This window comes from Zalophus californianus, chromosome 1 (assembly GCF_009762305.2).
Source record: "Zalophus californianus isolate mZalCal1 chromosome 1, mZalCal1.pri.v2, whole genome shotgun sequence".
NCBI lineage: Eukaryota > Metazoa > Chordata > Mammalia > Carnivora > Otariidae > Zalophus > Zalophus californianus.
In genome coordinates, this window is record NC_045595.1 from 152056637 (window position 1) to 152071819 (window position 15183).

The window sequence follows — 15183 nt, forward strand, 5'->3', positions numbered from 1 at the left end:
TGTGTGAAAGTAAAAGACAGGGACCTTATCAAACTCATCATTTTGCCACACAGATTTTTTGGAAACTCATTCAGTAGTGCCAAATAGGAAGAAGAGTTCTATAGATTTTTCATAGGAAGCACCAGGAGTTTATCTCTTGGTCTCTTCCCCTATAAAACGAGAGGTTGGGCTAAATAAGTTCAAAGCTGATTTCTAGAATGAAATGATTCAAGGATACAACTGCCCCTACCATGTCAGGCCTTGGGTCCAGCTAAAACAGTGGGAATTAGCAGAAGAAGATAAAACAGAAAAGAACACTGGGAAGTGAAGCAAGCTAGCTGGAGCCACAGTGCTGAAATCCTGCCTCTTTTTCTTTTCACAGCTTCTAGAACTCCTCTCCATAGTTACTCTCAAGTTATGTCCAGGGGACAGGCCCCCTTGGCTCCAACCCACACTCCTGAACTTTAAGGATCCACAGGCTACCTTTTTCTCCGGCCACACGAATCTTCACAGGAGGGTCACCTGAGTGCACACCCCGTCTTACCCACTAGAAGGCTCATGGGCCAGGTCGGAGCAGACCCAGGAGACGCCGGTGCTATAGCTACGCCAAGGGCCCCCAGCAACTTGTGCCAATTTGCCCTCACCAGCATTCCTTCCAGAAGAAGTCACCCAAAAATGCAAAAGCACTGATTGCATCCTTCACTAACTGCAGAATCTTGGGCAAGTTCCAGAGGCTCTCTGAGCCTCTCCTGTAGAGTTGGGACTTATAAAACCCATCTCACAGGGTTGTTGTGAGCATCGAATGAGATGACTTAGGTAACGCACCTCAGACATGGCATGGCACCTCGTAAGCACTCAATAAATCACTCGGGCTTTTTTCCCTTGTTTCTTGGAACTGTCTGAAAGGGTCTCTGAAGTCAGCTAGCCAAGAAGTTTTCACGGTTTGCTAGTTTGTTTGTTGTTTTTTCCAGTTAGATTCAATTTATGGAAGTAGAAATAAAAACCTAGTTTTCCCTTAAGCTTTTAAGTTCAACTTACAAATCTCTTGTTCTGTTTAGGACCCTAGCATTAAACAATAGTTTTTAGGGGGACTTTAACAAACTCAGTTAATTAAATTTCCTTAAATATTTTAAAGTGGGTTTATACATTTAACACATTCTATTTTACTTTTTCCCTAAATACTTCAACATATATTCCAGTTATCCATTGTTGTGTAACATTCATACCTGAAATGGTGACTTCCATAGTTTATTTTGCTGATGCATGTGGGGCTTGACTGGGCCCCGCTGGGCTATTCTCACTCAAGGTCTCTCATGCTGTCATGTTCAGATTGGTGGCTTGGGCTAGAGTCATCTCCAAGACTTCTTCACTCATGTTTGGGGCCTAATCTGGGGACACTCAAACAGCTGAGGACCGAAACAGGTGGGAGTCCTGGGGCATCTCTCTCTCTCTCTTTCTCTCTCTCAATAGTTTGTTCATTGTGTTGCTGTTTGCAAAATTGCTGTTGCAGTTGTTACATGAATATACCATAATTTATTTGTCAATTCTACTGTTGATGGGCATTTGGGTTGTTTCTAGCTTGGGGTGATTATGAGTAGTACTGGTATAAGCACTCTTGAATGCATTTCTTGGTACACATATGTGTACATTTCTGCGGCATATACCTAAGACTGAAATTACTCAAGTATTGGGTACGTGTATGTTCAACTACAGTAAATACTGCCAAACAGTTCCCTAAGTGATTGTACCAATTAATATTTCCACCAGCAGTATGTGAGAGTTCTAGATGTTTCTCATCCTCCCAATGGTTGACCCTTGTCATTTAAAAAAAAATATTTTAGCCATTTGGGTGTAGGTAACAGCATATTGTTGTGGTTTTAATTTTCATCTCCCTGAAGAGTAATAAGGTTGAGTATTTTTTCATGTTTTTATTAGCCGTATAGATACCCTCTATTGTGAAGTGTCTATTCTTATTCTTACCCATTTCTCTATTTGTTTGTATGCTTTTGCTTATCGACTTAAAATAATTCTTCAAATATTCAAGTTAAAAGTCCTTCATTGCTTATATATATTATATGTATTCAAATTTATTCTCCCACTTTGTGAATCTTCTCTTTTTCTCTAAATCATGTCATTTGATGAACATGTTCTTTTTTTAAAGTTTTATTTATTTATTCATTTATTTGAGAGAGAGAGCACGAGTGAAGGAGGGGCAGAGGGAAAGAATCTCAAGCAGACTCCCCACTGAGCATGGAGCCCAACACAGGGCTCGATCCCATGACCCATGAGATCATGACCTGAACCGAAATCACCAGTCAGACACTTAACCGACTGAGCCACCCAGACACTCCTGAACATATGTTCTTAATTTCAATGTAGTAATTTATCAATCTTTTTCTCTATCATTCATCCTTTCTGTGTCATGTTCAAAAAATCTTTTCTTCCCCTGAAGATATTCTTCTATGTTACCCTCTAGATGTTTTATTGTTTTACATTTCACAGTTAGAGCTACAATCAACATGGATTTGATTTTTGTGTATGGTATGAAGTAAGATTAAATTATTTTCCAGTGGATATCCAATAGACGGAGCACTATTTACTGAAATAATGATCCTATCCCCACTAGTGTCCAGTGTCCTCTTTGTTATAAATCAAATGTTTATATAATGTATTAATTCTAATCATCAATCCATAGAGTCTTCAGGATTTTCCATAGATTCAAATAAATCATCTGTAAATAATGATGGTTTTATTTCTTCCTTCCTAACCTATATCTTCCCCCCACCCCCTTCTCCTCCTTTTACTTTTGATGCCTGTTGTGCTGGGTAGGACCTCCAGTATAGGGATGAATGGAAGGGATAATGAAGACATTCTTCTCTCATACCTGACCTTAAGGAAAATGTTTTCAATATTTTACCATTAAGTATGATGTGTGTTATAAGGTTTTCATAATACCCCTATCAGATTAAAGAAGTTCTATTCCTAATTTGCTGAGGGTTTTTTTTTTTAATCATGGATGAGTATTGAATTGTATTAAATGATTTTCTGCATTTATTGAGATTATTTTTCTCCCTCCTTCTGTTAATGAATTACATTAATAGACATGTGACTATTAAAATAACATTGCATCCTGGAGTAAATCTAATTGTATTACATTGTATTTTCCTCTTTGCCTATTCTGAACTTAGTTTGCAAATATTTTTTTAAGGAATTTTAAATCTATGTATTTTGTAATATCATTGTCAGGTTTGATATCAGGGTTATGCTGACTTTGTAAAAGGAGTTAGGAAGTATTTTCTCTCTTCTTTCCTATTCTTTGGAAGAGATCTTTAAACCAAACAGCCTTATAACTCTTGAGTACCACCCCAACAACCTTACCTCCTACTCTATCTTCTTTCCACTCAGTTGCCCAAGCCCAAAACCTTGGAGTCTTTCCATCCACCTTAGTCTTCAAAATGTATCCTGGATTCAATTCACCACCTTTACTGCCACCACCAATTTCAAGCTACCATTATTTCATACCTAAATTAACTTCAATAGACTTACAACAGGTCCCCTGATTTCTCCTGTTTCTCCTCCCCATAATCTATTGTACAAACAGCAAAGTGGCCATTTAAACATGTATATGATCTCATCACTCTCTTGCTCAAAATTTCAAATGGCTTCCAATTATACTTAGAATAAAATCTAAACCTCTTACCATGTGATATTAGGATCGGTTTATTATGACTTAATAGCACAAAGGTTTTTTTCTCTCTTAAAGTCTACTGAGAGTCTGCATGACTCATGAGGGTAACTGTCATCATGTTGCAACTCAGTGATTCAATCTACTTTGACCTTCTGGCTCTGTCACCTGAAGAAAGAAACAGTTTGACGTTCTGGTGCTAGCTTTTTGATGCTGTGGCCCAGAAAGGATACGTACCAATCACTTCTGCCCAGAGTCCATTGACTAAAGGCAGTCACATGGACCCACTTAATAATCAGCTTTGTGCTTTGTTGATTAAAGAGACTGGGAAATGGGGGGGGAAGCAAAAGACATGATTGGTGAGTCCTATTCTTCTGGCCACTTATAAGCCAGAAAGCCCTACCTGCCTGTCCTTCAGCCGTTTTACATTCTGATCTCATTCTTATGTAACATGTTTCAGCCATACTGTTCTTTTGGGTGCCTGTTAGGCATACTTAGCTGCTTTCTATATTAGGGCCTTTACAGATGCTTTTTCTCTCTGAAATGCTTTTCCCTCATAACTTCTCCTGGCTGACTTCTTCTGGCCATTCCATTCTCAGCCCCTGTCACCATTCCAGCTAAGATACCCACTCACCTCACCATCACCTTCTGTCCCCTTGTTCTGCTTGGACTCTCTTCAGAATCTTGTTTTCTCCTTCTTCTCCTTTTGGGATTTCAATTATGTGCTTGATAGAGCTGTGTTCCAGTGTGTTCCACAGAGCTCTTACGTTCCTTTCTCATTTTTTTTTTTCTGAAATTACACTGTGTATTTCTTTTCTTGTTTGATTTCTGTCTCATCCCCACATATTTCACAATATATTTCTCCCCTGTCTATTTTGAGAAATTCGATGGCTCTCTTGTCAACCCTTGAGGGCTACTGTGGAGAATAAATGAAGCAATAAACAAACAACAAAAAAGCTCATACATTGTAAATTGAGACTCAGTGTTATCTGGGATATGGTGCCACCCCTAAGCTAGAGGACCACCCAGGCAGGGCTATTGTTACATGTGGTGCATACCAGAGGCTTCACAGAATGGGAACTTCTTTTAATGTGTGTGTCTTTGGTTTTTGTTTTGTTTTGTTTTAAAGATTTTATTTATTTGAGAGAGTGAGCGCATGAGAGAGGAGGAACAGAGGAAGAGAGACAAGCAGACTCTGTGCTGATTACGGAGCCTGATGCAGGGCTTGATCCCAGGACTCTGAGATCATGACCTGAGCCAAAATCAAGAGTTGGTCGCTTAACCCGACTGAGCCACCCAGGCGCCCTGTCTTTGTTTTTAAAAGGAACAGACCTTACCTGGTATAAGTTGTGCTTTTATTATCTAATGATATATGTAATGGCAAAAGATATCTGGATTCCTATAAGGTTTTTAGGTAAATTTGTGGATTTTTAAAATTCGCCACAATGGTATCTTTATGTATTTGAAATCTAGCATGACATGTTGGTACAAAGTATCTTATTTACTCAGTCTATGGAAATTCTTTTCTTTTTTTTTTTAAGATTTTATTTATTTATTTGACAGAGAGAGAGACAGCGGGAGAGGGAACACAAGCAGGGGGAGCGGGAGAGGGAGAAGCAGGCCTCCTGCCGAGCAGGGAGCCCGATGTGGGGCTCGATCCCAGGACCCTGGGATCATGACCTGAGCCGAAGGCAGATGCCTAACCAACTGAGCCACCCAGGTGCCCCTCTATGGAAAATTCTTGACATGATATAGATTTGTGAATCTCCTACACTAACCCCACAATAGAGGTTACACATGTGAAAAGAAAATCTTTGGGGTATAGCTTAATATTTTCAGCAATAAAATCTGACATATAGTCAGATTTGCTCTAAGGAGAAGATAGTAAATACTTTTTTTATCTCATGAATACTTATTAAATATCCACTTGTTGTCAAACACTATTCTGGACACCACATACTTCAATAGGTGAATCATTCAGGGTATCTGTCCTGAAGGAGCTTGAGCTCTAGCAAAGGAGAGACATGAATCATAGGCACCCTGTCCCCTCCCCACCAAGGCCTGACTCCTCTGAGGATTAATCTTTTCGCAGAAGACTCCTCAGTTCCTGTGTAAATAGGCTTCTTGTGGCCCATAAATAGTTTAAGATGTAGCTGGATCCCTGACGTACATACAAATAAGCACTATGTCACTCCATTGTGGAAAACATTACAGTAGCGGCTGAAACCACTATATGACCTACAGAAGTTCGGCAGAAGATACCACTTCCTATTTCTGGAATCAGGAAGGATTCATGATGAAGCTGACTTTGAGCCGTGCCTTCCAGGACAGAGTTAGGCAAGGCAGAAGCAATCCAGGGGAAAGAAATACCTGAGTCAAAGACCCAAGGCTGGAAGGTACAAGAAAAGCATGGCTAGAGAAGAGAACCAGTGGTTCTTAGTGACCAGCTGTGGTATCTGAGCTCTAATCAAAAGGCAATAGGAAGTGAGCAGGAAAATGGCGCATCCCAGAGCAGTGCTGAGGGAAGTTGCGTTGAGTGCATACCACAGAGCCTGGCAGAGTATAGCTGTTTCATAAACGTTCACGTTCTGAGAGACTTGAGAATACAAAGCCAGGAGAACAGTGTTGGCCATTGAAATGGTCAGTGAGGTTGTGAGGTACCAAGGGCCAGAATGTAGGATGGCGATGGCAACAGAGAGGCAGACATCTGAGAGATAGCCTGGGGAGAATTGCTTGGGAGAGGGGTCAAATCCATCTTAGAGGTTCTGCATCTTCTTCCCTATATATTCTTGACACCCTGGTTTCCTGTAGACTCCCCTACAAATCTTGACTGAAAAATGTGAACAATGCTCTCAGGGGTTTCACTTCTAATTGTCATGGAATTCATACACTGACACATGTCTCCCACTCAGAAATTTCCCTAGAGATCATGGGATTTTATTTCACTTTTAGTTCACTTCTCTGACGTGATCCTTTTTTTTTTTTTTAATTTATTTATTTGACAGAGACACAGTGAGAGAGGAACACGGCTGGGGGAGTGGGAGAGGGAGAAGCAGGCTTCCCACAGAGCAGGGAGCCCGATGCGGGGCTCGATCCCAGGACTCTGGGATCATGACCTGAGCTGAAGGCAGTCGCTTAACCGACTGAGCCACCCAGGCGCCCCTTCTGACGTGATCCTTACCAAGAGTGTTCTTCTGCACAGCACACGATTGCCAACTGTTGACTGCCAGCTGATGGCTGCTCAATGGCCTGAAGTGCCCTCTACCCAACCATCCCTCTGCTCTGAATCCTATCCATCCGTCAAGGCTACTACAAGCATCCCCACCCCTCCCACACTGTCCCTGCCATCTACCCCACCTCTGTCAGCATTAACCTGTCCCCTCCAGGACTCTCAGAGTCCTCTGGGACCACCTCCCTCAGCTCATCTCCCTCCAGACTTCCTGTCCTGGTGCTGAGGGTTGGGCAGATTCTTACTTATCCCTGGTCCCAGCACCTTACACAGTGCCATGTGCCTGGCATTCAGTTGGTAATTGTTAGATCTTTGTTAAACTCAGAGGCTAAACATTTCAACATGGGTCAGATTAGGATCTTAGAAACTTCTAGTTCCACTTACCAGTGTTCTTTTGCTTCTGCCCCCTTTCGAGCTAGGGTACTTTGTCTTTGACTCATGTGTGACTGAGGAAGGATCCTTTCTGTTTGGTTTCTCCCGGCCAGGCTGATTAGCTCAGGCCTGCTGCCCCCCATCTCCTGCTTGTGGACAGCTCACACTGCTTGCCTGCCCCTCCCTGAAGTGTGTGACAGGAGAGCGTTGGTCACCCCTAATTTCTCCGGTGTGGTTTCTTCTCTTTTCCCTGAATTGTGTTTCTTGTAACCTGATTCCTCACTATTCGCTACATACCTTCTATTTCTCTTCTCCTTTTTCAGCTTCAGGAGCTCTCAAATTATTTGACAGCTGTCATTTCTTCATCACAAACATAAACATATTTTTTACACCCTCCTATTTATGCTGTGTTACTTTATCTGACCCAGTAAAACTGACCTTAATGCATCATGGCCAGACACCGTGCCATTGCCAGGAAATCACGTTTGAAAAACAAGAAGGAGACGGGGATGACATAAGTAGACGTTGATTGAGTTAGGATGCCCCATCAACATAGTGTAGGGTTAAGAAAACAAAGTTCTGGAGCTAGACCACCCGGGTTTGAATTTCAGCACCACCACTTTCATTGTCTGGTTTCCTAACTGCTCTGCACTTCAGTTTGCAATAAAAAAAGAACCTCATGGAACACTACATCAAAAACTAATGATGCCCTGTATGGTGACTAACATAACATAATTAAAAAAAAAAAAAACCCTCTCATGTGTTGCTGTGGGAGTTTAATGAGACTTAAAACTATGCCTGGCACATAGTAAGCATTCAATACATTGCAATTATTTTTAAGAGGATTGCCATCAGAATAGTGCCTGGCACATAGTTGGCTTACAATAAAGATTTGCCACATGAGTGAATGAATGAACGAATGAACGGACATTCTGGTTTTGGGATCACCTGTCTCCAGTTTTGCCCATTTCCCTGTACTCTCCAGAGAGGAAATACAGCAGAGGGCAGCTTCTGAAATGAACCTGGGGCTGAGAGTGAGAAGGAATGATCTTGAGGTTGGGGTCCAGAGCAGGAGGGCTGAGTGAACACCAGAAGTTGTACAGTTGTGAGGGCTGGTAACTGCAAGAGAGTAGGCACCTTTTCACTGGACTCAGCCTGACCCCAGGGCCTTGAAGAGAGATGTTCACATAATGGGCTCTCCTTCCCTGGATATTTGCCTAGATCTCTTTCTACCTCTCCACCCTCCGGTTCTGTCCAAAATAAGAACTGTTTATACTGGCACAGGCCTGGATACATGGGAAAGACCCAGAGCTTCAAGGTAGCCGCAGGAATTTACTTCCAAGCAAACACTGTCCCTTGTTAACCTCTAAAAAGTTCCTAAAGCTCACGTGTCACAGGTAATGAAGAGTCACTTTGAGTTCCTAAAATCCAGCAGAAGTGCAGCACAGGTCTGGAAGTGCTATACGAACGGGAGAGGGGCTGTGCTGTTTCTCCAGTGGCTGTTTGACCTCAGGTGATTCCCTCCATCTTTCTGGGCTCTGGTTTCCTCCTCTGACACTCTGTGGTTTGTTGACTAATCCAGGACCTCACCACATGTCTGAGAGAACAGAGAGGAAGGGACAAATATCAGACACATTCTGAAGAAATTGAGAGACATGGTGTCTAAGTGTAAATAAGGTATTGGGAGGGAGAAAGGAGGATAATGACTGTTTTTTTGTTTTTGTTTTTTGAGCATTATAGCGTTCTAAATCAAAGATGACTCAGGCTTCAAGCCTGCATGTTGGATGGTGGTGTTGTGGCTATTACCGTTGAGGTGAGGAAGAACAACTTCGGGGGAGATGTGTAGTTGATTTTGGATGGGTTGAGTTTAGGCTGTTGTCAGGACACAGAATGGTCCCATAAAGCAAACAGTTACAGTTTCATAAATGAGAGGGTGAATGCTGAGGATAGGGAGGATTTGGGGGCCTGGGGAATGGAAGAACTCAGGCACAGGGATGGTCACATCACCTTCAGGCTCCCCTCTGAGGGGAGGAGGCCAACCTCTCTGGGGTAAAGATGGGGCTGTGATGGTCACCCCAGGGCCTGAGAGTGCCCACGAGTGAGGTTAGAGGCATGTTTAAGGCCGGGGGCAGCAGTGTATATCTCTCTGAGAAGGGCACTTAGGGCCACCGAACAAGGAGAGCAGGGACTGGGTGAGAGTTCAGCAATTTGACGAGATTTATGTTTCAATATAATTCCTTTTATATACCCAGAGCTTCGTCCTGTAGAGGTTTTTTTTTTTAAAGATTTGATTTTTTACTAATCTTTACACCCAATGTGGGGCTCAAACGCACAACCCCCAGGTCAAGAGTCACATGTTCTACCGACTGAGCCTGCCAGGCACCCCACTCCTGTAGAAATTTTTAAAGGTTAAAATGTAACACTGGCAAGCAAAATTTTAAAACAAGATGAATAAATGAAGGCCATTCTGACACTAAATGAAAAGACGCCAACCCGTTCTTGGAGTTAAGCCTCTCAGGTCAGTTAAGCTTGATCTCTCTTTGCTTTCGTCTACATCGTTAGAAGGCTGTCTCGAATTCCACTCAAGAAGCTTTTATTGCATGCTTACAACATGGAGGACACAGAGAAAGAGAAAACACAGACCCTGCTGTTAAGGACCTTACAATTTCTTTATAGAAGCCTGACATACATGCAGGAAACTATTGACCACCACTGCAAGGCAGCAGAGCTACTGACTGAAATGACATATTGATGGTCAGCCCTCCTGGAAGAGATAGACCTGATCTGATCGTGGACCCTGAACGCCTGGTAGAATCTGAAAGGGATGGTGGGGGTAGCAGGTGCAAAGGCTGGAGGCAACATCGTCCACACTATGTTTTAGGGCAGTGCTGGCTCCAGCATGATGGGGGACATGGGGCAGGTAATTTCAGTTAGGCAGAGTGGGGCCAGACTGAGGAAGTTTCTGTTTCAATAAGACATTTGGATGCAAGTGCTAGAAACTATCTTGAGCAGGCTAACCTGTATTACATGGTGGTTAGAGCCCAGGTTCTGGAGGCATGTGTCTTGGTGTGAATCCTGATTTCACCCATTGCTAGCTGCATGACCAGGGGCGAGGTGCTTAATTTCCCTCTCCCTCTGCGTCCTCATAGGTAAAATGAGGTAATACATGGAATTGCTGGGAGGATTAATGAGATAATTTATATAAAGGGATTAGACCACTACCTGGCCCATACTAAATGCTCAGGAAGTTTTAGTTTTTCACTTTCTCTTTCTTAACTTTCTGTATTGGCTGAAATTTTTTATTTTTTATTTTTTTAAGATTTTATTTATTTATTTGACACACAGAGAGAGACACAGAGAGAGAGGGAACGCACGCAGGGGGAGTGGGAGACGGAGAAGCAGGCTTCCAGCCAAGCAGGGAGCCCGATGCAGGGCTCGATCCCAGGACTCTGGGATCATGACCTGAGCCGAAGGCAGACGCTTAACGACTGAGCCACCCAGGCGCCCCTGGCTGAAATTTTTTAGATGAGTTGAATTTTATAATCATAAATAAGCCTTTATTTTTTTAAAGTTCTTTATAGCTCCCCCCCCCCCCAGTGGTTTCACTCTTCAGAGACTATGGCATCTGAATGAATGCCATTTTTAAAGGTAATGAAATCTCAGGCCCCTATAGTTCTGAAGGAAAGTGTCATTCCAGTTTCACAGATGGGTATGAGTCAGCCAACTTGGAACCAGTTGAACACCACATGGGAACTCCAGAGGAGAAATTTGGGAATTTGAGTAACTCAGCTTAGGAAGACAAATACTTGAATAAGTAATTGCAAGAAAACATTTTCTTTGAACCATTGTCAGAGAGTTTGTGAATTGGTATGACATTTTTGGAAAGTAATCCACCATTACTAACCTTTTGATATATCTGTTGACCTAGCAATTCTCACACAGGAATCTACCATATAGAAATGGGGGTACCAATAAATGAGAGAGATGTACAAAAATATCTATTGTGGCATCATTTGTAGTTGAAACAACCTCAATATCCATCACAAAGAAAATGGTTGACTAACTTATGGCAGATCCATACTGTGGATTATTATACAACCAGTGAGTAAATTAGACCTATGTCTAATAGGAGGGATAGGTTATTAAGTGACAAAGGAAAATTGCAGAGCAATAGGTGTGCTACGATTTCATTTTTGTTAAAAAAAAAGCTTTGTATGTATATATTTGTATCTGCATGGAGAAATGTGTAGAAGGATGTATATATGGCTATTAACATAGATTACCTCAGGGCCATGGCAGCTATATGTCTATACAGTTTGACTTGTTAAAATGAGCATCTATTGATTTTGTAGTTTCAAATATATATATATAACAATGTAGAGGAGGTGTTTTGTTTGGAAATTAATCTGAGGGTCAAGATTGGAAAAAGATCACCCAGCTGCTTTAAATGAATCCTGGTACCCAGATCCTGAATCACAGTCTTGCTTTAGAAAGACCTTGTAGGGTAACTGAGGTCTTTGTTCGGGGATCACTGAATAATCCCAAAGAAAAGAAGTTAGAAGATGGTAGGTAGATACATTTGCTCCAGTGACCAAAAAGAGGGAAAGCAGAGATTCCTAGGAAGCTTGGTATGTTATCAGCAAAGTCCAGGAACAAATCACTAACATCACTTGTATATATTTAGGAAATGAAGTAGCAATTAGTAGGAGAGCATACATGGGCTCCTGGGAATTAAGTCATGCTAAAACCCAATTAATCATATTATTTCTCTTTTCTCTCTCTCTCCCTCAAATCAGGGGATCATTGTCGATATAAAGTACTGAAACTTTTCTTATAATATGTAAGTAGTCAAGATAAACATGAGTTAGAAATATATGTGAAGGGTGAGCCCCAGGGTATTGATTAATCTTAAGGAAGCTTCTAGAGGTAGGTCAGAGGTAGGGCTTTCAAGTTCTTGGCTATAGATATAAAAACTGCAGTCTATAAAAATGTCATATATAAATGTGCATATATATATAAATATATATATTTATCTGTATATATATATTTATTCTTATGATAAATATATAAAAATTACATGAAGCTTGGAGGGAGAACTAAATGTTCTTAAGGATAAAATCAGGATGGGGTGCCTGGGTGGCTCAATTGTTAAGCGTCTGCCTTCAGCTCAGGTCATGATCCCAGGGTCCTGGGATCGAGCCCCGCATCGGGCTCCCTGCTTGGCTGGAAGCCTGCTTCTCCCTCTCCCACTCCCCCTGCTTCTCTTGCTGTGTCTCTCTGTCAAATACATAAATAAAATCTTTAAAAAAAAAAAGGATAAAATCAGGATATAAGAAATTCCTGACAGGGAATTTTTTTTTTTTTTTTTCCAGAAGGCATGGCCTTGTTCCCGAACCTCAGGGACTTATGTTGTGATTTTTTCAATGGGGTTTGCCACAAACTTCACACAGAATATTTTCCTACCACTGATAACACCAGGGGATCCACTGAGTCATGTGACTCAAACAGGAGGGCTGCTTGCATTGCAGTCTGGACTGGCTGCAGAATCCTTTCCTGTTTTACAGCTCTCAGATCCAGCCACTGTTATCCCTCTGGAAATGGGCCATCAGCATATTGCTAGCTGTAGAACATGATGCCTCCAGAACCCAGAGACACCCACCTGGCACTGGGCATCCATTTTCATTGTAGTTGGTGAAAGATGTAATAGTTTGTCTTTCTCTTTGGAGGGGATGTCCAGCATGCCTCTGACCACGGGACCATAAATTTTTTTAAAATTTTAATTCCAGTATAGTTAACAGACAGTGTTATATTGGTTTCAGTGTACAATATAGTGATTCAGCAATTCTGTATATTACTCAGGGCTCATCAAAATAAGTTTACTCTTAATCCCCTTCACCTGTTTCACCCCCCACCCCCCACCCGCCTTCCCTCTGGTAACCCTCTGTTTGTTCTCTGTAGTTAAGTCTGGAGAGAAAAAAAAAAAAAGAAATTCCTGACAGGTTGGAGATACTACAACAATAATATGGAATGGAATTGGGTTGTATGAAAAGTTCATTCAGGTTCAAAAAATCAACTCCACAAGAAAGCAAGCAAGCTGGATGCAGTAAGAATATAGACTCTTTAAAAATATAAAATAAGAATATAGACTATAAAAATATAGACTCTACAGTTTCCCTGAAGTGACTCTTGGGCTGAATTACTGGAGGACTACTATGAGGAACATGTGAAAATATACTCCTGGTATATATTCTGTGGGAGGAAGGCCTCCAATATCGAGCCCAGTTCTGGGACCATGGCACAAACTGAGCATACTTAGGGTAGAGTGACCAGAGAAGAGAAGGGTCTGGAAACCACGTTTGTAGTGCCACATAAGGGCACAGGCTGACTATTGAAATGAGTTACTTCTGTAATAGTCTCTGTTCATGAGAAGATCTTCAAAGAGGTTGTGAACAACGTGGGTGTGGAAGGGAGACCCACGCTCTTGCCTTGGCATCAAGCAGAATTCCATGTTACCTCTCCCTTTTTTTGAACTCCACACATGCCCCACCTACGTAAAGCTGGGTTTCCCAAAGTGTGGGCTGCTGGGCAAGATGGTTTAAGGTAGCACATAGACCCAGCTTTAAATAACATTAAATCTCATGGTGAGATTGCTATTTCTGTTTTCATTTTCTTTCAATTCACTGATTACATACAGAAGAAAGTCTCTGACTGTTAATACGGTTTTGACATCTCTCTCGTATTTGCTGATCTTCCCTTTTTAATAAGGAAAAGATAGGCCCGGAGCATAGAGCCCTCAGCAAGCCACAGTATCTTGTTGGAATTTTGAACATTATGTTCTCATTGTACTAAGTTGTGATAAGGGAAACTGGTTTTTTAAGGTGATGATCTAAAGTTTCCCACGGGGAGGAAAATCAAATGTGGGAGAGTCTAACGGCACTTGAAAGTAAGAAGCTAGGGCGCCTGGGTGGCTCAGTTGGTTAAGCGACTGCCTTCGGCTCGGGTCATGATCGTGGAGTCCCAGGATCGAGTCCCGCATCAGGCTCCCTGCTCAGCGGGGAGCCTGCTTCTCCCCCAACCCTCCCCCCTCTCATGTACTCTCTCTCTCTCTCATTCTCACTCTCTCAAATAAATAAATAAATTAAAAAAAAAAAAAAGAAAGTAAGAAGCTATTAGCAAAGCAACACAGGGGTGTGTCCAAAAGCAAAACTGAAGGTAGGAGGACAGGGTAAACAGGTCAGGTCAGTGTACCACGAGTCAGGATCCCGTAACGTAATTTTGATCACAGAAGCATAATTGGCACACACCGCGAAGCGGTAAGCAGTAGGAAAAGCCAAGGAAGCACTATGTGCTAAGCAGTGTCTCCCAGGATGGCAGATGAGCTACAGGAAGCGCAGCCTGAACCCAGCTCTGGGTAAGCCCATGTCCAGGCAGGTTCTTGCCCAGGTCCTGGGTGGAGGAAGGGAGGGAGTAAAGAAAGGAAAGAGAGGCTTTGGATTTTGAAAAATAAAAATGAACTCCAAACCTGCATATTGGGGTAAGTTTCTTCAGACATGTTATTGGTCCTCCTGACTGTGGTGCAGAAAATAAAGCAGGTATTTCAGTATTCACAGCGTGTCCCCTGTCCTCTTGCTGCATTTCTGCAGCCCAAAGGCTCAAGCTCTCTGGTCTGGTGAGCTGGGTGACGGCTCAAGTGACACAGTTGCAGCCTGTGGCTTACATCATTTTCCTGCCTTTACTGGCAAGCAGGAATCAGCAAATCAGTTTCTTTCAAAGCACATTTTAAAAAGTCTTGAACAGGGATGCCTGGGTGGCCCAGTCGTTAAGCATCTGCCTTCAGCTCAGGTCATGAACTCTGAGTCCTGGGATCGAGCCCCACATCAGGCTCCCTGCTCAGTGGGAAGCTGTCTCTCTCTCTGTC

The 15183-nt window shown here is 42.3% G+C and overlaps 2 protein-coding genes across 9 annotated transcripts in view; one reads left to right on the forward strand and one right to left on the reverse strand.

Annotated features, from left to right (window-relative positions):
* The window catches only part of POPDC2 (popeye domain containing 2), a 35054-nt gene that overhangs the window by 15301 nt on the left and 4570 nt on the right, over nucleotides 1-15183 (forward strand). Inside the window, exon 4 of one of the 5 annotated variants that reach the window (XM_027582663.2) lies at nucleotides 362-2155. The exons of 3 other annotated variants lie outside the window; for them this stretch is intronic. In XM_027582663.2, coding sequence (XP_027438464.1) covers nucleotides 362-447 — 86 coding nt within the window. In that variant the 3' untranslated portion in view covers nucleotides 448-2155. Of the gene's footprint in view, nucleotides 1-361; nucleotides 2156-15183 lie in introns of those variants that run through there. One more of the 5 variants, XM_027582662.1, reaches the window with a different exon arrangement.
* PLA1A (phospholipase A1 member A) overlaps nucleotides 7776-15183 on the reverse strand; it is a 33135-nt gene continuing 25727 nt past the window's right edge. For 2 of the 4 annotated variants that reach the window (XR_003517927.2, XR_003517924.2), the window contains exon 12: nucleotides 7776-8862. The gene's annotated coding sequence lies outside the window, so the exon portion shown is untranslated. Of the gene's footprint in view, nucleotides 8863-14787; nucleotides 15179-15183 lie in introns of all 4 variants that reach the window. The other 2 variants (XR_003517926.2, XR_003517925.2) reach the window with 2 other exon arrangements.